Below are 22,650 nucleotides of genomic sequence, written 5' to 3'. Positions count from 1 at the left end.
AGCATCATGCATTGTAAAAAAAAAAATACAAAGGCACTCATTTTCATATGAGAGGTTGCAAAGCCCATCTACTGATTAAGTTTTCCACAGAGAAAAAATTTCTGCACAAATAATTTTGTTTGTCTATTAGTTAATCAGATCAGATCTCCATTTTGCCAATTAAAAAGTTTTGGTTACAATCTTATCAATGTTGATTTTTTTTCCCCCTTCTGGAAAAAAAAAAAAAAACCTATCAAGATGCAGGTTACAAAGTTAGTAATTAGAAGAAGCAATGATCCAGAATTTTAATGCATTCATTAAAAAAAAAAAAAAAAAAAAAAAAAACAAAAAAAAAAAAAAAAGACCAAAAGGCACTTGATTCAAATGTTCAAAAAGCAGGAAAAGCACTCTAAGGAAGTGGCAACACTGTAAACTAACCGTTTGTTGCGTGGCTGTAAGATTTTCCATTTCTTCATGTGTTACCCAGACATTTCCCGTGGTCTAATATGACCCCACAGGGAACCAATCCCATCCAGTGAAAGGAAAGCAGTAACAAAGAGGAGAGGTTGCAGAACATAAAAGCAATCGGTACATGTAAGGAGCAGGCATGGGCAAAAGCAATGGTTTCCAAAGGCTTAAGTATAGGTATATCTATCGAAAGTAATGGCATGGAATAAAAGCCTATTAACATGGATCACTTTTCTTCAAAGATATTAACAAAACTGAATGTGCTAAATAGCTTACACTGAGGTAATTAACAGGCAAACACTTGACTCTAATCCGAAAAATGCATTTGTAGCCTAGTACATAATCCCAGGAATCTCAGAGATAACTTTAGATCGCAGGGCAGACAGACTCACGGGAGGGAACTCACACCAAGTGTCAAATTTCACTACAGAAGAGACAGGTGGACTCCTAGTTTATGTAGGCTGAATCATTTTGGAGTTAACGGCCTTATACATGAATTAAAAGAGCCTCCAACTATTTTACAAATTTTTGTATGCAATTGTATACTTTGTGTGTGTTATAAATTCTTCCGAGTACAAAAGATGAGGCAAATAACGTTCTCTAAATATTTTGGATTATATACTTACACTGACATAAACTTCTTTAGAAAGACAATGCAGTTATTCCTTCATTTAATTTCCATGAAAGGAAGAAACATCCTATATGCAATGTGCTCCTCTACAATTTAATTAAATTATTTGAAGCTCAAATCCTATCAGTTACACGTTTACGGTAGAATTTTGAGAAATTCTAATGGTTCTAAAAGATGTTTAATGCTGGATCACACTCCTTACCGTCCTCGAGGTGGGAGGGGCAGATGGACTTGTTAGCGACATGATTTCTTGAATGGCCAGCCTCAGCTTCAGTCTGTGCAGGGGATTACTAATCCCAATTTCACGCTGTATTTCTGTATCAGACAAGGCTGACATGATAGCACCGCTTTTCACATTTGCTCGGCAAGCAGCCACATACCAGGCTGGCATCCCAACCCACAGCTGAAACACACACAAAAAAAAGAGAGAGTAAGCAGGATCTGGAAAACATTCCTGTCTCTAAAACCTTAAATTCTTAGTAAATCTGTACATTGAGGATTTATTAATTTATTTATTTATTTTGGAAGGACCACTTACCTCCAACCACACAACCACAGTCGGCCCATCCCACTGCGCGAAAGGCAAACCTTGTCTTCTGGCTTCCTCAAGCAACTCATGCCTACAATAACAGATAGAGTTATTAAAAACAAAGAAAAACTAGTTATAACTAGATGTTACAATTTAAAACACTACATTCAACTTCTGATCTTCTTTCCAACAGTTCGCTTTCTTCCTTTCTCAGCCTTACACCCACAGCACACATACAAGGACGACACAGTGACCTAAGCGGAGCTAGGGAGGAAATTTCAGAGTGGCAGAGATGCTGGATCTTGCCTTTTGGAAATTTGTGTCTGAAACTGCTACTGACACTCAGCAGCTAGATTTCACTAACAAAGACCATAAAAGCTAATACATATTTGTACGCTTCAAAAAGATCTATTTCTAAATTGGGAATAAATGATCAGCTATTTTCCTGCTACCACGGAGCACGTGGCATTAATCCCACAAATCACTAGCCCTGAACACATTCAGTTTGGCTTCACTTTGTTGTTTCAAGATTAAATAAAGAGAAAAAGAAATTAATATGATACTAAAAAATACTGTTTGCTAAGAACAGAATAAAATGCTTAATACTGTATTCACCAGAAAGGAATACAATGTTTTTTCCAAGCAGTTTAACTTCAAAATTGTTGTCTTTTTTTTTTCCTTTTTAGTGGTTGCGGTAACATGACAGAGAATTGCAGCATCATTTCTGCTGGTTTTACAAGTCTCCTTGTGTACATCAGGTTAACCATGAAAAAGCAAATCCTTTGGAGATGAGCAGTACAGGGAACGTATCAAAAAGCATAAGGAGAGGTTGTGATGCAAACTGGAAGGAGTGTTGGATGTGATGGAGGCAAACACAGAAATAGAAAGAAACAAACAAAAAAAATGTTGATGAGATAACTTCATGCAGAAATTATTCAATGGATTCAAAGAGGAACGCAGCCATGAGCTGGAAAATTAATTGTGGAATTTGTTCTTATGCAAGAAGAGATAGAAAATTTGCTTGCACGGAAAATCATTAAACTGAAAGTTCAAGACATATCACAGGCACAAAACATCTCATAGAAAGAATTCATAGGCAGCTGCCGTTCCATCTGCAAATGGTGCATCAATGTTTTTTTCCTGTAGTGGAGAACTCCACTTTTCCAGCAATTCCCCTCTAGCTCCACCAAGAAACTCGCGTCATTCCAGCAACACATGATCAGATTACGGAAAGATCACAACTGACACACCAGTTTAGTTTCACAGGCCATTCAATTATACCATTTAAGAAGTATTGCAAAATCCAGCTTCATATCTTTGTGAGAAAAAACAAAATATTGCAGCAGTGTTAACAGATGGTATAAAGCTGGCACCGTGAAGGACAAAAGAATGTCAGAGGAGTAGCTGGCTACTGAAATAACTCTTAGAGGACAAAACCAAGGGATAGATGCCTACAGACTTAATAAAAAGTTGGCTGAACATCACTGGGAGTGGATGGTCGAATGTGCTGCTGCAAGAGCGGAACACTTGTTGCTAGACACATTCAAAAGGCATCCAATGCCAGCTGTGGAGAACAAAAACTGTGGTCACAGGGGATGAGAAATGATGTTAAAACCGCAGGTGCCTGATGTAGCTGTGGACACACAAGGCCCTTTAATGACCATTTGAAGTATTTGTATTTGGAACGGCTCTTGGCAGGCAGAGCATCAGTGGAACGTTAATACCCTTATTATATATTGATTTCAGGTATGGAATAAACTTTGTGTGTATAACTGGTTTTTAAGTAGAATTATCCTAAATGTAGGGTTGCCTTCCTTTTTGATTAATACAGTATTAAGTTTGTTGTCTTGTACACAGAAAAGCACACACACAGTTGTGGCAAACCCCGTCAGCAACACAGCTCACAAAGGAGATGAACAACACACTAAAAAACCAAAACAAAACACTAAAAAAACCTTAAATTCAGTAAACAAAGAGCAACTGTTTACAGAAATACATCTACCTTGGAAATGAATTGCCACAAATATATACTATTGCTACACAACTTTCAAAACCCAAATTACAAACCTAATTCCCTTTAAGTAGGGTTTAATATTTCCATTATAGAAGTTCACACCATACGGATTAAGACACTGAACTAGCATTCACACTGAACTAGACAACATTGGATTTATTTCAGCAACACATTTTCACAATAAATTCTTTTGAATCTAGTATCTCCTCTCATAATTACACTTTTTTGAAAACAAATTAAGAGCTTTTAATATATTGCTAAAAAATCCAAATGAGATTTATCGGAATTTCACAACAATCCTATTAAAATAAATGTAAACTTACCCTGATTTTGCACTACCACATCAAATGGTAAACAAAAGGAAAATAAAACAATGAAGGAAAAAAAAAGTAGGATTAAACTGAACTCAAAGGCATACAAAAACAGACAAATAATGTATGCTGTAATTTAATTCTGTAACTATAAATAGGTTTTTGTTAGTAAAGACATTGAATACTGCCCTCGGCCGGTTTGTGTGCATGCATGCAGAAATCAGAAAGATAAGCAAGCAAATAGGGATTAGAGACAACTATAAATAGAACTAGCTGTCATTGCTCCAAGCTTTCAGGTAGCTGGAATTCTTTTAGCTGAATACAGGATTTTAGAAGTGAAGAGTCAGCCTCCAGAGTTTGTTTTAACCCCACCCTCCTCCTCCAATATCAAAGCGAAAAGCAATTCAGAGCAGCTTCACCACTTTTTGATAATGAGCAGCTCAAGACAGCAGCAAGGGATCTCTGACACGTTGTGATAATATCACTTCCTATGTTCAGAATACCTGTCAGGATTCTGAAACTTCTGGATTCAAGTCTATTGCTGGGATTTTTAAACAGTAGATTTGCTTCTCGTGGAAGTTCAAAGGGTCCTGCTGCTGCTCTCAGCAGTAAGAGTAATAAAACTAAACGTTATGATACGTATAGTGTTCATCACCACAGTCTTCAACACCCACTGTCACAAACATCTGAATCAGATACCTTCCTGTGAATAAGCACGTACCCATAATTATTTCAAACTAAAAGCGTTCCTTTGTCTAATATAGACACTTGCCTTTTAAGCAACCAACAGCATGCAGCATGAGGTATACTTTAAGTCATACCAGTACAGTTTTGAAAGGCAGAATGTTTACAAAGAAAAGTCATGATTTAACTGCAACTGCATTTTTTGAATTTTTTAAAGCAAGACAGTATAGGTTGTTTTACTCTAGAATGAAATTTGTTGCTGGTATTGAGAAAGATCTATATTGTTCAAAGACCAGGCCTACCACTATTTAGATATGACCAGACTAACATTATTTATTCAACCAAGATGTGGTACGACTTTAAAGCTCGGTAGAAAAGGGAAAATACCAGATCATAATAATGTACGATTGCCTTCAGTGTAACAGTCTGAAGAAAAACAGCTGAGCATTCCGTTATACAAACAAAGCCACATTCCATTCGGACTTTTCAAACCAACACACTGCTGGTTTGCATTAGCAGTCAACCAGGCATGATTCTTATTTGTTAATAGAGCTTAGGTACTGCAAGAAATCCCTCTTGCAAAGAGGAAAATTAGCACACTTTCTTTTCAAGTTCACTATTCTGTCTTCAGAAGTAAAAAAGCAAGACAGGTCTGATCTTGGTCAGCTTTTTTAACACAAAGACAGCTGAACAGAACAGAAGCAACTGAAGTTCAACGTATATGGCTCAGCTTTGGGTGGAAAAATGCAAAGAATGCTTGATCCTACTTCCATAAATTTGAGTGTTTCCTGTATTACCATATAAGCATCAAGTCAAGATTCCTACTAGCAGCAATATCTATCTTTTTCCTATGGTTATAGTCTTTCGTTTCATCTCTTCTAAGCCTGGGAACAACAAAGCGTTCAGTAGATACTCAAAAGGTGAACATTAAACTGAAGATTTTCTTGGACACACACTGAAAAAATTCTCATGACTAGGAAAAGGTAACTGCATATCTAAAAAGTACCATAAAAAAGGGAAATAGTCACAAATTATTAAAAAACAGGAAATCAGAGGTGTATGGTGCAAGGAAAAAAGATTTTCACAGTTAAAATATATGAGAGAAAGTGTCAAGACAACCTCAAACAGAAAGAAAACAATTAGCAAACACAGCAGCAGTTAGCAACACAGAAGGAGAGACTTTCAGAGTCACCTGCTAGAAAGGAACCAGCAAACGCATACGGAAGGACGTCTGTACAGAACATCTCATGCTTTCACTCTGTCAGCTATTTCCCACTCCGGAGCAAGTAACAGCCAAAGACAACTCTGGGAAATCTTCCAAAGCAACTAAACCCAAAGCAGGTATTAAATATAATAAATTTTAACAAAGGTTGATAGGAGTCCACTTTTTGATAAGAGTCCACTTTTACCTCCAAGTTTGTTTATTACAGCATTTCAACAACAAGCTTTCAGCACTGAAATTTGTTTCAGACTTACCAAGACCTATGCCTACTATAAATGTTCTGGAAAAAAAATAGTAAAAAAAAATCTACAGAGACTTATTACCCATAGTACCATACTAGGCAAAAATACCTGAAAACAAACAAACAAAAAAAAAACAAACCAAAACATTTTTAAACAAACCAGTATCTTAACAGAGGATTAAAAATATTCAATAACTTACTTTTTCTGCATTTTCCTGTTTTTTTCTGCCTGACCGCCAAGCTTGCTGAGACCTAATGCATCCTGAGAGGAGCTATCTGCTTCTCCTATGCCAACTACAAAAAAAAAACAAACCAAAAACCAGTCATCTTCTCAACTTTGGCCAGTTACAACTCAAAAATCACTACTGCTTTCCTAAACAAAAGTATTTAACCTTTTGTAATGTTACTGATCAGAAATTGTACATAGTCAGACCTCTAAGCCCATCTATCACTATTTTCTAGTTAAATTAACACCCATCAAAATGGTGCATAAAAATCAGGAAAATCAGATTGGTACAGACTCAAATAGGTGCTGTCTAAAACTAGCTGGAGTCACACCGAGAACCTTACATTTCAGCCACCTGCAAGATGAATTCTCAGTGTTCCCGTACCACTTATGGTTGCCAACACGAAGGGTACCACTTTATGCAAAGAATTACACAGGAGAGAATGGTAACCATAGCGTTTGCTAAGCCATATATACATATATATACATCATAAAACTTTCATTCACTCTCTTACCATGCAAAAAAAACCAAAAATACAGCAAACCAACCTTGTCCTAATGCTTCCTTGCTTGTTTGTCCAGGTCGTCCCTTTTCCTTCTTGCCAAACAAGCGGCCAATAGATGATTTGATCCCCTTCTTTTTGGGGGCTTTATGAAGGGAATCTTGGCTACTATTACTGCTGCTAGGATTACTTGTTTGCCCGTCTTGCGAGCCTGTCGAGCTTGGGAAAAAAGAAAAAAAAAAAAAAGGAGTCAGAAAGGAGTACATGTACAAATCCACTGGCATAACACAGTGAGAGACGAGTTCAGGTTTTTTACAAGTTAACAAAAACTCAGTAACTCACTAATGATATTTAATTTCAGCTTTTAATGAGTCATGAAAAGAAAAGTATCTACTAAAATACATCTCATTAAACACAAAACACAGTGGAAACAACCAAATAATGAAAGAACGAAAGGGGTATTTATACACCATAGCATGTAACTGCAAGTCAATTCTAAGTTCAAGAAGCAATAATTAAAGTGTTTAAAGTGCAGTTCAGAGGCCAAAGTTAACAACACAAGTTCGTGACAAATTGAGTCAGACAATGGAAGTCTGAAATACTTGAGTGGAATCCATCCCCGATACTTAGGCACTTTGAAAAGAACATCTGTCAAGCAAAATGCTGATAACTTTGCAACTTATTTCTGAATCTATAGCTCAAGTTCAGTCTGTGAAAGGATTGGAATTGTACATCTTGCATTTCTGAAGCAAACTTAATGCAGACCTAGAGTACCAGAAGAATTCTTCACATGAAGCCATTTCTGATCATTAACAAAATCTTTACTCTCAGTGTTCGTGTAACATAAACACCCATTCATGTGCTCATACTCTACTTTTGAGAAACACTTCAATATCTAGACTAAAATCCTACAGGCTACACAGCTTTGCAGTTTTAGGATTTTATTCTGATGTTCTGAAATAATAAGTTACTGGTAGGTCTGACTTATTGACAGATACTTACTTTCTAATGTCCCTGATATCTTCATGGCTCACTGTATGCAAAGCTCCTTTTTGGACTCTGTCCAAACGCAAAGATCGAGGTGAAGAAGGTGGTGATGTCTCACATTTTATTGTGGTTTTATCATCTCGTACCTCTTCTCTGGAAGCTGGAGACTAATGGAAAATGAATGAAAACTTGAGGGGTTAGCTGGAAATGCCAAAACATGAGTGTAATAGCAACACTACACGAAATACTGAAATGAAAAATCAATTATTTGAGTGTGAAAGGATTACTCTTGCCCTTACCATGCTGCAGTTGCCTATTTTTCTTTTGACTTCTTTCTGGATTTTCTGTTACCTTCAGTGACAAACTACTAAATTACAGTCTTAGCTGGGGAAATGAGCAAGTAGCACTCATCTTTTATTCATTCATAGAGCTAAGAACTAGTGTCTTCAGCACCACAAAACTAATGTACCCAACTTCAGATTAAGCAAGTGCAAAGACAGAAAACCAGAGTGTCCTGTGAAAAGAAGGCATTTGGATTCTCATCATTACCAAGATTACCAATTCTTTGAAGTCAGTTTCTACGTACCTGTGGCTATGACTTATCTCAAAGTTTAAACAACAGAAATTAAGACTTGTGTGTGCACTAACATCTTTAAAATTAAATATTGTCTCACAAGATTGCAAAATAGCGGTTGCAAACACAAATCAACACAACAGTCCCCCACACAAGCAAAAAAAAGACAAAACACACAAGCAAAAAGAGACAAAACCAACAAACAAAAAACAATAAAAACAAAACAAACCCACACTTATCTTAAGATGATATCCATTTTACAGTGAATATCAAAGAGAATATAATGTCACTTTATTATAGGGTTACCCTGCAAATATTTTCTTTTATGTTCCTGTTCTCCATTGATGAGTTTGAAAGAGACGAAGGGACACACCAGTAAATAAACTGAAGATTTTTACCTTTCTACGGTGTTTCCTTAAATCACTAGGCTGATAGATGCATGCAAAGAAAAGAAATTTGGAAAAGCGGTATTTATTGTAAACTGTAGCACAGATTAAAACAACTACTACAGACAAAAAGTATTAGGGAGAATATAAATAACAATTACAGCAACAGCACAGAGAAAGATACAGTGTATGAAGTACTCTTCAAATCAGAGATTACTTAAATGTATCCCTGAAGAGGGGAAAAGGAAGAAAAAAGAAATAATCAAGACCTATAGTTGGTTATCTACAAAAGTACTGTAGATATTTCAATGTACTGGTACCACAGGCAAATTAACACACAAAATGTGCGTTATCTTCAGTAAGAAAAACAGTAAAGGACACATGGGGCATAAGGCTTTGCTTTTAAAAGGTGAGAGGATTTCCAGTCGTGTGCCAAGGACTTCCCTTGAAGTATATAAAACTAGACCCTTCTCACACCTTAGCAACTTCTGCAGTTGTTTCCTACACAGCATAAAAAGCAGCCACACTGTAACAACGGCGAAAGAGTGCCAACAGTATCTGATTTCTGTACAGGAACAGTGTTCTGTTCTTTTTACTAAGTTTAAAGTGCTGGAACGTTTGCGCATGAGTCTACCACCAATTCTGTTTTATCCTCCATCCCCTCCAGAAGCCGCGGTATCTCACTTCCTAGGGACTTCTCACCTCTGCCAGTGTGCAGAACATGGCAACAACCTTGAGCTACAGGCTGACTCTGAAACGAGTTTGATTTAGTGTCCTGGGTTCAGCATCATTTAATAATTCTCATATTTTGGTGACAAAAAAACTAACCAAAAATAAAGTCAGTCCCCTTTGAAGTTGGGGGGCAGACCCACTCTAACCCTGATAGATCTTTCACCTGCTAAATCCTATAACTCATCAAAATCAAAATGTTTACCATATGGAATAAAAATTGCCCACAAGAACTGTTGAAGGGAACTGTAGGTTTCACAATTTATCAAGTTGATGCATTTTAGTTAATTTTAATCACAAGGGGTTTTCAGATAGCTGAACTGCCCATCACCACTACTGCAGTTAGCATTAATCCTGCCATCATGCTCAAACTAATGCAATGTTCTATCAAAACATCAAAAAACCACCGCAAGAACTCATTCAGTCTAATAATTCATAACAGCCATTCCAAAAGTTTCTAGGAAGCTCTTGTTCTGCAATTATAGAAGCATAGCTTCTTGTTTTCATGATTTCACGAAAACTTTCACAAATTAGTTGCCGGGTACTAAAACGTCAGACAAATGCAACTGCAGTCTATGCATCAAGGGCCTTTGAGTTAATTCTTACACTCTAAAGTGAACTTAATTATTTTACTTTTGTTTCATTACATTAAATTTTAACATAGGACACATGTTCTGATGTAGTTTCCATGAAAACAGCTACTTAAATTTGCCTCTGGTTTTCTGTTAGAGAAGTACTTGGTTTAACTATTTATCACTGTGAAAAATTAGAATATAAAGCTCTCAACGTGTTGAAATTTGTTAGTTTCTGCAGAAGAAGTGTGCTTTACCCTGGAGATACGGCTAGAGCGAGTATAATGAATTTTTTTTTTTTTTCACATGTTCTGATGTAGTTTCCATGAAAACAGCTACTTAAATTTGCCTCTGGTTTTCTGTTAGAGAAGTACTTGGTTTAACTATTTATCACTGTGAAAAATTAGAATATAAAGCTCTCAACGTGTTGAAATTTGTTAGCTTCTGTAGAAGTGTGCTTTACCCTGGATATACAGCTAGAGCGAGTATAATGAATTTATTTTTTTTTTAATGCAGGAAAGATGAAATTACTCCTTTTTATGAAAACAAAAATAGACTTTTTGGTACACATACACATTCACTTTAAAAAGCCAGAAAAAGTAGTTAGACAAAATACTTGTTTGTAAACACTCCTATAGGAGACCTAAATGCTCCGTCAGTCATTTACAGTCCACCTGTCCTTACAGTGATGGACAGCATTCCCTGTCTACTGATTAGTACAGCATAGGCATGACAAGTGCAGTAACCCGAGACAATAAGGTATAGTCAGTGTGGTGTTGCATGTACAACTAGTATGTACAGCTTCCAAATGCACAGGCAAATGTGGAGACAAAGTAATGTAACGTATGTAGAGCTGAGTTAGAGAAGGAGCTTTTCCTGGGAAGTGCTTCCAAATAAACACCTGTATCCAAGATGCTCCTTAGTGAGAGGTATTCCAAACATGAGAAACTGTTGGGTTTAACATTTATGTAAAAATGAAAAAGTGGAAAACCTGTATTTTGTTTTTACAGGTAGGTTTACATGCACAAAGCAGCTCTTGGATTAATTTTTCTAAGCAATCATACAAACGTCAAAAGAATGGATCCATCTTTCTCTACTTGCTGAACTGGTAAGCCCAAGCTACTACTTCATCAGTCACTAGGTCTAACAGATACTGCTTTTACCTACCAGTTTTAACAGGCTAAAACAAGACACTAGCTGTCATTAGAACAGCTGTGATACCTTCACAATCTTCAAAATTAACGGAATATATGCAAATCACTTTTTAGCTGAGTATTTAGTGGAATGCTAAAAATAAAGTTTAAAGCAGAGGGAGAAACTGGGTGCTGTACCAGGGGTCGAAAAGAAAACATTATTTCTTCTAGGAAAGGAGTCATAACAACAGAAGGAATACTTAGGCATGAGATGTTGACCAAATAATAGACTTGAGTTCTGAACGTTTTTCCTAATCATTATGACTGTATCTTACACTTTTTATAGAAGTTGAAAGGAAGCAGTAGAAAAACCTAGAGAAAGGAAAAATACAGCTGAGTAAGGAGAGGAAGGGGAAAATAAACAACCCATTTCCTAGAGAAAAGGAACACTCCTCTGAAAAATGAAAGTTAATGAATACTTACCAGCGTCATGATACCTAGTCTGTCCACTTCCCGAGCTGGGCTATGTGGAATCCGCCTTGGGGTGGAGCGGCCACTGCCAGGCGGGGAAGAACCAGCAAGTGAACCACTTGCATAGGGAGGAGGAATGGAGCTCATGGACCGGAATCGGCCATGGGCATCCAAACTTCCACTACCCACTCTGCTTTCAATCTCCTCTGCACGCTGCTCTGTGTTTTCCTTTTCTTCTTGTATAAGTCTAAAAGACAAAAAAGTTTCAAAGGAACATGACATTCAAACAAATACCATATAAACAGAAGGGCTGACTCAGGCGTTAGAAAGAAGTAGCTCTTGACATACAGAACAGCTATCCTGAAAAGTTTTCTAATCCAATCTGAAAAAAGTGGTAAACACAACTGCTATTACCATCATACAAGGATTTCTGGCAAACTAGTAATACACAATCCCTTCCATAAGTGGGAATGAAGACAAAGAACCTGAAGAGAGTAGTTAGGCACAAGCAAACTAGTTACTTCTGTCAACACCCCCCCCAGGAAACTGAATGGGCAACCACCATTCTCCAGTAACCACACAAAAAGAACTTGTAGTGTCACAGAAATCCATTTTTATCAAAAACTTAACAGCATAGAGACCATACCTAATCTCTTTGTTGATTGCATCCAACTGTTCTTGAAGCATCATGGCCAAAGTCTGAGCATCAGCCTGACCGCTTGGTGAGAGCAGATCAACTGAACTGAAAATAGTCTCCCTGTCATCCTCAACATCAGACACATCAACATCACTTTCAAACGCTTGTGCCACGTTTGCCAACACGCTTGCTTGCTGGGCTCGCTCCCACTCCTGCTCATTCAGAGTTTGAACCTAAGAGAATTCACACAAAAAAAAAATTCAAACTCAAATGGGAAAAACATAACATTTCCACTGTTTTTTAAGATGTCTAAAATACATGTTAAAAAGCTCACTTACATGCTGAATGCATCCATCAAGATAGCAATGTTTAGAGAAATGTAAAAAAAAAAGCTATAAAGTAGAAAACTTTGCATCTTATAGTTAAATGAAATTTAAAAATGGGCAGCCCGATCCAATAAATTAAAACATCCCATATATTGGCTATACACACTCTAAATTATGACAGAATTTTGCTGTAAATTCAAGTAAGAATTTTGGAACCAGCTTTATGGAATGAGAGTGTTCGTGTCCTAAAAGGGACTTGAAATTGCTTGCAGAACAGTAACAAGTTAGTGTATAGACACAGAGGTAGGACTGTTTCCAATTATATTTACAGGCTTATCAGACTTAAAACAAACTGGACTTCAAAAATCATAATTTTGCAATTATTTTTAAGAATTTTAAAAAGACTACTAGCAGTGCATTAGTTAGTAAAATAGGATATATAAAAATCTAGCAGTTTTTTGCTGTGTACTCCTATTCTAAAAACTCCTTGCAATTGATTAGCCCCATTCTAACGTATTTTGTTGCCAAAATTTTATTTTTATTTCCATTTCAGAGTTCTATTACCTTTGAAGGTTCATCTCTGAGAGCTGCCAAACGCCCTTTCTGGGGACGCCTTAACACTGATGAGGTGCCATAGGAGTCTGTATGACTGTCAGCCACAGATGAAGATGTCATTGGGTATCTGAAATCTGGTCGGCTAGAACATGAAGAAACATTTTATCCTTATAAAGGTAGGGGGAAGGGAGAAACAAGCCAAAAACCCCACCCAAATGATTCCTATTGTCTCACCACTGCCATTTTTTTAAAGCAGTATAAAAACCGCTTTATATGCTCTATAAAGAATACATTTTATGGCTACGACTAAAGTATTTTCAGTTATAACAGACAAAATTACATTTAGCAAAGTGACTTGAAAGAAATTAGAATATAATTAAGTCCTGGTACCTATGATGAAGGGATGTGGCTCTGAGTCTCACTTGGTCATTTTCAGCCCTTAATGCTTCAACATTTAATACAAGTTGATCCTATAAAAATAAATAGATAAAATACATAACATGCTTAAAAAATTTAAGGTCAAATATTGATTTATAAACTAATATTTAGTTGCTTGATCTAATTTCTACAAAACTCAGAAATAACAGATTTTAAAACATAATACACACAATACAGCACCATCACACAAGGGTATCCAAGAATAATTAATTCTGTTTCCTCTCTACACTGTGACTCCAGGTAATGACAATGGATATTTTAAAAACAGCTGCTAAATGAAATTCACATATTACTAACTTAATTACAGTAAAGTTATAGCATTTAATAAGAAACTAGAAGATTTTTCAAGCTCTGTGCACAAAGGTTCTAAATGCATTCGCTTTTGACTTGGATATTTTTACATGCTCTAGAAACTCAGAATTTAACAACAGAGAAATTCAATGAATGAGAAAACACTAATAAAAAGGGGCTGATGATGAACATCTGTGCCTTGGGTGAAAACTGCTGGCCTACATATAAAAAAATTCAAAGCACACTCTGCAGAATATGCTGAACATGTTCTTCATTTTGTTTCAGAAGCACAGTCTCTACAGCGTGGCCAAGCTACTTACTAGAATGATTTGGGGAGATGCAGTACACCTGTGATTTAATAACCAGTAACAAGTACTATTTCAAAACAGATAGCATGACCACAGATCAATTGCCACTGCTTAAGGCTGTAAAGAAATGAAAGGCCCCATCACTATCGTTCAAAAAGTGAACTTGTCAGTTCCAGGACAAGCAAAACACCACGCAGCTGGTACTGCACAGGAGCAGCCAAGTCTAATAAATATTTCTGTCCCTGTCCCTCAGTTCTTCAAACTTTAAAAATTTTTATCGGTCGAACAAGTGTTTCACAAGATACAATGCTTTAAGAAAAAACTTATGGGAAAATACCCAACATTAAAAGTATTTCTCTTTCCTTTTTCCTGTTCAAGGTCATACGTACAACAGTACAAAAATTCTACACAATCTTCAAACCTTGGCAGATTGCCTATACATCCAGCTACTTTACATATTCAGAAGTGTGATAAGACTTGAGTAAAAAGCCATGTATTACCCACTGAATTATCATAAAGCTGAGGCACACAATACCATAAAACGAGCAATAACCGCTCCCTACTTTTAAACAGGCCAGGTAATGTTAAGTTTTATGGGGGAACTCAAATCCGGTCCTGCTATGTAGCAATGCAGCAATTACTTTCCAAGAGAATATTTTGGAAATGTTTATTATACCTTTTCATGCTGAAGTTCCTCTATTTGCTTTTTCGCATTTTCAATTTCTCGAAGAAGTGAATTCTAAAATAAAATGCATCACAAATTAAGTTACTTGTAAAAGCTTTCAACTCTTCAACCATAACCAAGTATATAAAAAAATTTTAGTCAACACTATACCAATGCATCTTAAGTTTTTAGACTTCCTGTATTACACGGGATGAGCCTATTTATGCAGCTCACACCAGTCAACTAAGAAAGGATAAAGCTGCTTAAAAGATGCCTTCTCAGTACAATACCCAGGGACAACCTCAAAAAAAAAATAATTAAGAACATATTTTTAAAATCCACACTAGAAAACAGCCTAACAGAAACTACTTATAAGGATTTAGTATTTATTTACTGAAGTTACAGACATATTACAAAGTACAAATGGCTACAGAATGTTGAACATTAATGTATATGCTGGAATGTGACTCGTTACCTTATCTTCCAAGGCAGCCATCCTTTCCTTGAGATGAAGCTGAAGCCGTTCATTAGATTCAGACAGAAGCTTATCAACAGTTTCTGACAAACGTTTATTATGCTCTTCATTCATCTTCTCTCTCTGTCTAGCCTAAGATACATAAAAGCTACTGAAATAACTTAGAATTTACAATATTTATAACAAATAAGTAACCTTTCTGTAATCCAAATGCATTTTCTTTAATAGAAATATCTTTCCAAATGAATAAAGTACAAATACAAGTACAACAGGTACCTCCATGACTCAGTGAGGGAGTATAAGGGACACTTAAGACTACAATAACTGTTCCAAGATCAGAAGCTTGAAAATGTGAGCTTACAATTCAAGAAAAAGCAGTTTTCAGAACCAATTCCATATTTATAACCTATGAACCAATTTTCCCACAGTCACTTAATTCAGCAAGTTTTTGATCAGTCTCCTGATCAGAAAGTATGACTAAGCAATCAGGTATTTCCAAACATACTTCAACTTCCATTGGAGAATTTCAGCTTTTTCTTGGGATTTAAGGTTAGGCATAGTACAGTGGCTGAAATCTCCCAACTATCAGCCAGCAGAAACTCTGGCTTTATTTTAGAGATGAGAAATAAAAAAAGCTTTGCTGAATGGTAGGCAGCCACAAAGGGGATTAGACTCTTTCCTTCAGCTTTGTATCCTTGCCAGTAATATATACTGTACCCTTTGCAGTTCTTGATTCTTTTCTTCTAGCTGTGCTTCCATCTGTCTCAGCCTTTCTTCTATATTGCCATGTCTCTCCTCAGCCTGTCAATTTGAAAAGAAAATTAGACTTTGGCTTTTTTAAAAAAGGTTTCAAAAGCATAGAAACATGGAAGCACAACAATATATCTAACATGCTTTGCGCAACTGCCATTTATGGTAATACATAACGCAGAACAGATGCCTTTCTGTCAATAAAAGAACTTAGTAAGAGTTCATATGGTAAGCAACAAAACGATGAAGCCTCTCACCCTTAAGTATCACGAATTAACTGCTATTTGCAAATGAGCTTGCAACAGCAGTTCATTCAAATCCCCAAGAATTAAAAAAATAAAAAAAACAAAACCAAAAATGAAATAAAAACTAAATGCATTTTCAGTTTTTCCTCACTAGCCTGGAGAGTATGACCCTTTGTTAGTAATCGTGACAAAGCAGAAAGCAGCAAGCAGAAACAAGGACTAATATACAAATTCTACCTTCCTAAGCTTGGTGGTAAGTTCCAATACTTTAGCATCTTTAGCAGCAGAGCTCCCAGGAGACAAAAGGTCAGACTACAGAGCCAGTTAGGGACAGGAAAGATAACAGGGAAAGAAATGAAACAGACTTGAAAAGAAAACACAGACACACACACTTGAAAAGGCTCATTTGCAGTTACTACATATAATTCTTCAGACTTCAGTATTCCATTTGCAGCCTTCTAAAAATCTTCATATTAATGACTGCCATCATTTCTCCCTTTCCCCACATTCTGACTTGGTTACCAGAGGAAGAAATTTGGGTTTCCCCTTCAGAAGCAGTTCTTGTTTAAGATGACTTTATGCCTATTCTTGAATAAATTTTAATAAAAAGCAACAAAATAATAACTCAAGAGAGATATTGTCATAATGTAACAGTTAACAGGAAACCTGCTCATGTTCCAAAGGGCAGAAATTAAAAAAAAAAAAAAAAAAAGTAAATCAGAGTGTGTTCAGAGAGATGAACGGAAAAATGCAGAAGAGGAGAAACATTTTCTGTACTAGTGGGGGGAAAAACAGAAACAGAGAGTAACAAAACCAACACTAAGAACAGATTTTGTGTAGCAGGATGACAACGGAGAAGAGAGTCTTGAGGACACTGTCCAACTGACCCACCTTTGAAAGTGCTGCAACCCTCTGCGCCAGCTCTGCTTCCACCTCCGGCAAAGTTTCAGCTTTCCTCAAAGTCTGCTGCAGCTTTTGCTCAGCTAGTTCCAGTCGTTCTTGCAATTGCCTATTCTTATCTTCACTCTACACAGGATTATGAACAGCAAATGTTTTGTGTTAAAACAGTAATTAGTTTTCAAAGAGGAAGGTAAGGATATAGATTACTGCCTTTACTGGACCTACGGAGAACAAACTGTCCAAAACTGGTTTCACGACCAAAGATGTGGCATCCTCCCCTCCATTACATGAGAGAACTTTTTGCTGTACAAATTTTTTTCTGCAGACAATTTTGTGTATTCTAAAAGCAACTATATCAACAAATAAACATAGTTATGATATGTGAAGCAACACAGAATAAGCTGTGAATTTTCAATGTCAAGGCTGTGCTAAGACTGAGTTACATTAAGGACAACAGTCCTTCATATTTTAAATAACACTATGCGTATTGACACAAGATTTATTTTTGAAGTGTGTACAACTCCTTTTAAAAATTGTACTAAAAGGGACTTGTCTTGAGTAAGAGTTGCCTGGCTTTCTCTAGTCAGAAAGTGATCGGCTAAACAATCATTTCTGGGTTTAAGTTGGAATATTTCACGTCAAGTATACGTCAAATCTCCTCCCACAATTAGGCAACATTTACTTCTATTATAGGCCATAAAAATCACTACACACTACATGAATTTTAAAACTGTTTTAGCATAGAATGAGTAATTCTCACACATGTAACTAAAGATGCTTGGATACACATATAATAACTGAAAACTCCACAATATGGACAATGGCCCTGCTGCACCATGACCAAGTGCAATAAAATGCTCAAAACCATTTCCTCTCTCCAGTAAACTGTCTCATCTCCTGAAAAACAATCACTAACAACAGCACACTACAGATTATATTTCTCTTCCTAAAAGCACAGTGCTTTTGTACTGTACAGCCATTAATTATTTCCACTAGTTTTATGCCGAGCAAAATGTACTTTATCTCATTTCAAACTACAACCTGTCGATGCATGGAGTCTTTAGTGGCAATTTCATTTTCAAGTTTATCATTGAGGTCATGCACAGATGTAGCTTCACGTTGTGCAGCGAGGTAGCGTTTCTCAAGAGTTGTAATTCTCTCTTCCATGTCTTCCTTTTGGGCCATAGTCTATGCAAGACACAAAACAGAATTTAGTATATAAAGGGATAATTTAGTGATCAAACTGAGGGGAAAGCCCAACAAACCCATAATAACTTTAAAAGTCAGATATACTCTTGTTATTTCTCTCAGTAAAAAAATGAAGTGGAAAGAACAGTCTCACTTAGGCTTACAATTCAATGACTTTTTTTTTTAAATTGTGAATGCTTAAAAAGACTGGTCTTTATTACACTACACCACAGATTTCCTAATTACCTTTTCAGTGGCACAAACATAGCAAATCTTTATTTCCTGGGGAAGGTCAGGCGGATTTAACTGAACTCCCTTTCTATTTAATAAGATACAGTACACAGCAATACATAGGACCTTGGGGATTAGTGACTGAACAGTAACAGGAATTGTCAATCACGCCATTGAATTGAAGTGATTCCTCAACCACATACATCTTTAAAGATAAAAAAATTTAAACTTAATGAATAAGCTTAGCATTTATGACAAGATGAAGCATCTTTTGAAGAGCATGTTAAAGTTCACAATGCCAAATCTATAATTTATTTGTAAAATACATAGTTATTCATAGATTAATTCTGAAGATCAAATTTTCTTAAGCGACTGGTCTTTTAAACATAAAATAGCACCATCGTGCTTTAAACAATTTAGTCTCACCTATCTTACCAAAGACTTTCAAAAGCATAAATATCTAACTGAGCACCAATGGCATGAAATTTTATAAAGAATTTGCATTCATGATTACCCTAATTTTGACAAGTTTATTCCTCACCTCTCGTACATCTCTCTGTAACTTTGTATTCATTTCTTCGGACTTTATTAAGTCTTTCCTAGCTGTGTCAAGATCTTCTTCCAGCTCTGTTACTCTGCTAGACAAGGCAGTAAGACGCTCTTTCATTTGTGCCTGCTCTTTGTTTTGCTTATCTATAACATCTTGGAGTTCAATCACTTTAGCAAGGTTTTCATCATGGCATAATGAACCATCAGAGGATCGCTATAAAACAGAAAAAATGAATATCTATCTGCATGTTACACAGAAATTTGAAAAACAAACTGATACTTACCTGTTAACATCCCTCCCCCAAGATAATTTTATTACTGGATAGACTGCAAAAATTGCAACTGTAGTAACTGAACTTTTTTAATTATCACTCAAAATCTATTATAGTTTAAAATTAAAATATTATAGTTAATGATTAAAAATCAGACATCAGCTTTAAAAAAGTAAATAGCTATACCTTCCCATTTGTAGTTGGTGTATTTTCTTGTTCATGATTTATATCCAGCATTCCATCTGGAAGTGTTTTCTTCTGATTATTTTGCTCTTTCAGAATCATTAACTAGAAGAAAAGTTTATATACATACATTTCAAGTCAATTTCTTTCTAACTAATAACAAGCAGTTGCAAAAACAAGGGAGCAAAACAACAATTACTTTATCTACTACAAGGTATCTACTAATAAAATATGGCACAGGAACTCAAAAAAGGTGGGGTGTGGACAGGGAGGTTGGGGTTAGTTTGTGTTCTCTATTCTTTCAAAGTGACTAAGTTAAAAATTATAGTTATCCCATTTGGCAAAAAAATCTCAAACAAGAAGTGAAAGTGAACCTTAACTGAATAAATTACTGTGTACAAATATTGACTAAAACACCCACAACACACACGAAGACTTCTTTTAAAAAAAACAAACCTACCTCTTTATGTGTAGTACCTAGTTCCTCTTCCAATAAGCTACATCTTTCAAGTGCTACTCGTAACCTCTCCCTTACCTGAAAAAGTAATTTCAAATAATCTGAAATCATTCAAATTAAAAAGAAATTAATTTCACTTATTGCCACGCTGCCTTTCCCTTTCAGGTAGTAAATGAATATTTCCATTACACTTACAGTGCTTGATCTTAAGTATTAATTACAACATGTGCTACAAAAAACCTTAGAGAAATAATGTGTATCTTAAAATCTGGCTTTTTGTTTTTTCTCCTAAGCAGCAAACCATATCTCAACATGACCTGTACATTAGCCAAGAATTAAACATATCCAGAATTTGCCTATCCTTTCGTAAGGCACAGAGCACGTATGCTGTTGCTTATTTACAATAAGGAAGAAAAGACAGAATTCTACTTAAAATAATTTGCCAGACTTTATACACAGGGGTCACAGAAGTTAGGCAAACTATGAGTTGGCAGCAAAATTCCCAGCAAACTTTATCGCTGGCATATCCTCCTGCCAACACCAGGCACAACTAAAGGGTGGAGTTCCTTTAACTCAGCTTTATTTCATATCGCAGTGTAAGCAGATTCCTCTCCTCCTGTTCTCTCTAGCCCATTTCTTGTATTACCTAATCAAAAGGCTAAATCCTGATATTATACGGGTAAGCATTCCTACAACAAATATATTGCCCCTTACCCATGCTTAGTTTACATCAGCACAGTTAATGAAGTACTGGAATAAACTACAGCACCTCACTTTAGCACAACATATTAATTTAGGAGGGCAGTTACTAATGCAGTTATAGCAAAGCCACGATCTTAATACAGAGAAAAGTTCAGAGAACCTGACTTCTACAACTTTAGTACAAAAAACTGCATGGTCCACACAAAAGAAAGAGGGCACAAGACGAGAAGATGTTAGCTACCGTATTTCGTTACCTTTTCATCAAGGGCTTTATGGTGTTCAAATAAAGATTTTAGTGCTTTGAGAACTTCTACTTCACTAGAAACTCCTGCTGGAGATTGAGCTTGTCTCTTTACAACAGTCATTCTGAGAGATCGCTCATGCCTGGAGACGAGACACTCCAAATGTTCCAGTAATAGCTGAAACAAAAAAAAAAAAAAAGGAACAATGTTTATTCCCATTCTGCATAGCTGCAGAAAACTTTGCCTCCTAAAACACAGTGTTGAGTTCTAAACTTCAAATCTGAGAGCCAACAACTACTGCATCAAGCGTAAGGACCAATTTTTAACATTTCACCTGTGTTAGAAGCAGTATCAGAGCTCATGTGTTTCCTGCCTCTTTCTTTCAGTCTAGCTTTTAAATGAGGTTTCTACTTAGCCAGGTCTTTTCAGTTCCGCCACCAATCTGAGGGGCTGAATGCTTCTCACAAGGATACACATAGGAAATGCTCCAAATTAGAGAGAAACTGCTCTGCTGGCAGCAGTGTAAGCTGCTGGAACAGATCACCACAGCTTGCCTGCTCTATTCCACTGATCTGGGGCGTTGTACGATTACAAAACTTTAACAACAAGAAAGCTGAATGACAGAGAGCAGTGTAGTCTTACAAGCTTTTCCTGATTCAGCACAGCAGTACTTGGAGCTGTGCACAAGCTTCCAAACTTTCATAATCAACACACATTTGCACTTCCACGGGGATTCACGTGCAAACATCAGGGAAAGAAAATACTTTTAGCTTTTTAAATTCAACACCCAACATTTTTCTCCATTTAGTTGGATGCTTTAGCGATAGTAATCTTGGAGAAGACAAGGAACTAACCCTCGTATTATTTCTTTCTGCTTTCAGTTCAGCGATTTCTTCTTCCCTTTCAAGCAGCTGCTCCCTGCATACATTTAGCTCTTTCGTAAGCGCTGCAAATTCCTGAAATAAACCAGACAGAAATGTAAGCACATAAAATATCGGGATATAGTTAGAGTAGATTCATATGAACACTTGACATGATTTCTTGGAAGTATTCATTTCAGATGTCTAAAGCCAATACAGCTGTATTAGTCATGCTAAGCAGGCTTAAGCTCCAACACTTGAAACTGTTACAGTGTCAAAGGTAATGAGAAAAGATGTTTGACCAGTACTTTTGAGAACTCATTTATCTCTCAAGGTAATTTTCTGAATAGGGGCAGCTCTGGTAAGCAAAGGGAAAACCCTATTTGTAATGCACTTTTGAAACAATAACAAAGTTGGGGTGTTTTTTTTGTCTTTTTTTTTTTAATTACTGCTGAGGGAGACATGAAAAAAACAGAGCACTAAGCAAAAACAGAACCCAGAAAAACATGACAAATTCCAAGTCACTTTTTAATTGTGAGAGACAACGCATAACCCTGCCATCTACCAGAATACACACGTTACTTCTTCACAGTAAGAGAGCATCCTCAAAGCTTCACCACTGGAGGACTCAGACCCTTGAAGGTATTTATCTGCTTCAGCTCCATACAGGGATTTCATTTATACCTACCTTCAAATCTCACAGAGCAGAACTGAAAC

General features: G+C 36.3%; 1 protein-coding gene across 1 annotated transcript in view; it reads right to left on the bottom strand.

The window, feature by feature from the left end:
- The window catches only part of PPFIA1 (protein tyrosine phosphatase, receptor type, f polypeptide (PTPRF), interacting protein (liprin), alpha 1), a 51,180-nt gene that overhangs the window by 9,714 nt on the left and 18,816 nt on the right, over positions 1-22,650 (bottom strand). The window contains exons 2-20 of the mRNA XM_010084940.1: positions 21,928-22,029; positions 21,086-21,250; positions 20,133-20,207; positions 19,676-19,777; positions 19,210-19,431; positions 18,291-18,437; positions 17,241-17,375; positions 16,072-16,155; positions 15,355-15,486; positions 14,892-14,954; positions 13,569-13,648; positions 13,188-13,320; positions 12,307-12,530; positions 11,673-11,907; positions 7,811-7,962; positions 6,855-7,027; positions 6,280-6,373; positions 1,617-1,698; positions 1,281-1,481 (exon numbers count right to left, since the gene is read on the bottom strand). Of these exons, the coding sequence (XP_010083242.1) occupies positions 1,281-1,481; positions 1,617-1,698; positions 6,280-6,373; positions 6,855-7,027; positions 7,811-7,962; positions 11,673-11,907; positions 12,307-12,530; positions 13,188-13,320; positions 13,569-13,648; positions 14,892-14,954; positions 15,355-15,486; positions 16,072-16,155; positions 17,241-17,375; positions 18,291-18,437; positions 19,210-19,431; positions 19,676-19,777; positions 20,133-20,207; positions 21,086-21,250; positions 21,928-22,029 (2,601 nt within the window). The remainder of the gene's footprint in view (positions 1-1,280; positions 1,482-1,616; positions 1,699-6,279; positions 6,374-6,854; positions 7,028-7,810; positions 7,963-11,672; positions 11,908-12,306; positions 12,531-13,187; positions 13,321-13,568; positions 13,649-14,891; positions 14,955-15,354; positions 15,487-16,071; positions 16,156-17,240; positions 17,376-18,290; positions 18,438-19,209; positions 19,432-19,675; positions 19,778-20,132; positions 20,208-21,085; positions 21,251-21,927; positions 22,030-22,650) is intronic.

The sequence above is a fragment of the Pterocles gutturalis genome, unplaced genomic scaffold (assembly GCF_000699245.1).
Source record: "Pterocles gutturalis isolate BGI_N339 unplaced genomic scaffold, ASM69924v1 scaffold19030, whole genome shotgun sequence".
NCBI lineage: Eukaryota > Metazoa > Chordata > Aves > Pterocliformes > Pteroclidae > Pterocles > Pterocles gutturalis.
The sequence above is the reverse complement of the archived record's forward strand: the minus strand, read 5'-3'. Positions and strand labels throughout refer to the sequence as shown.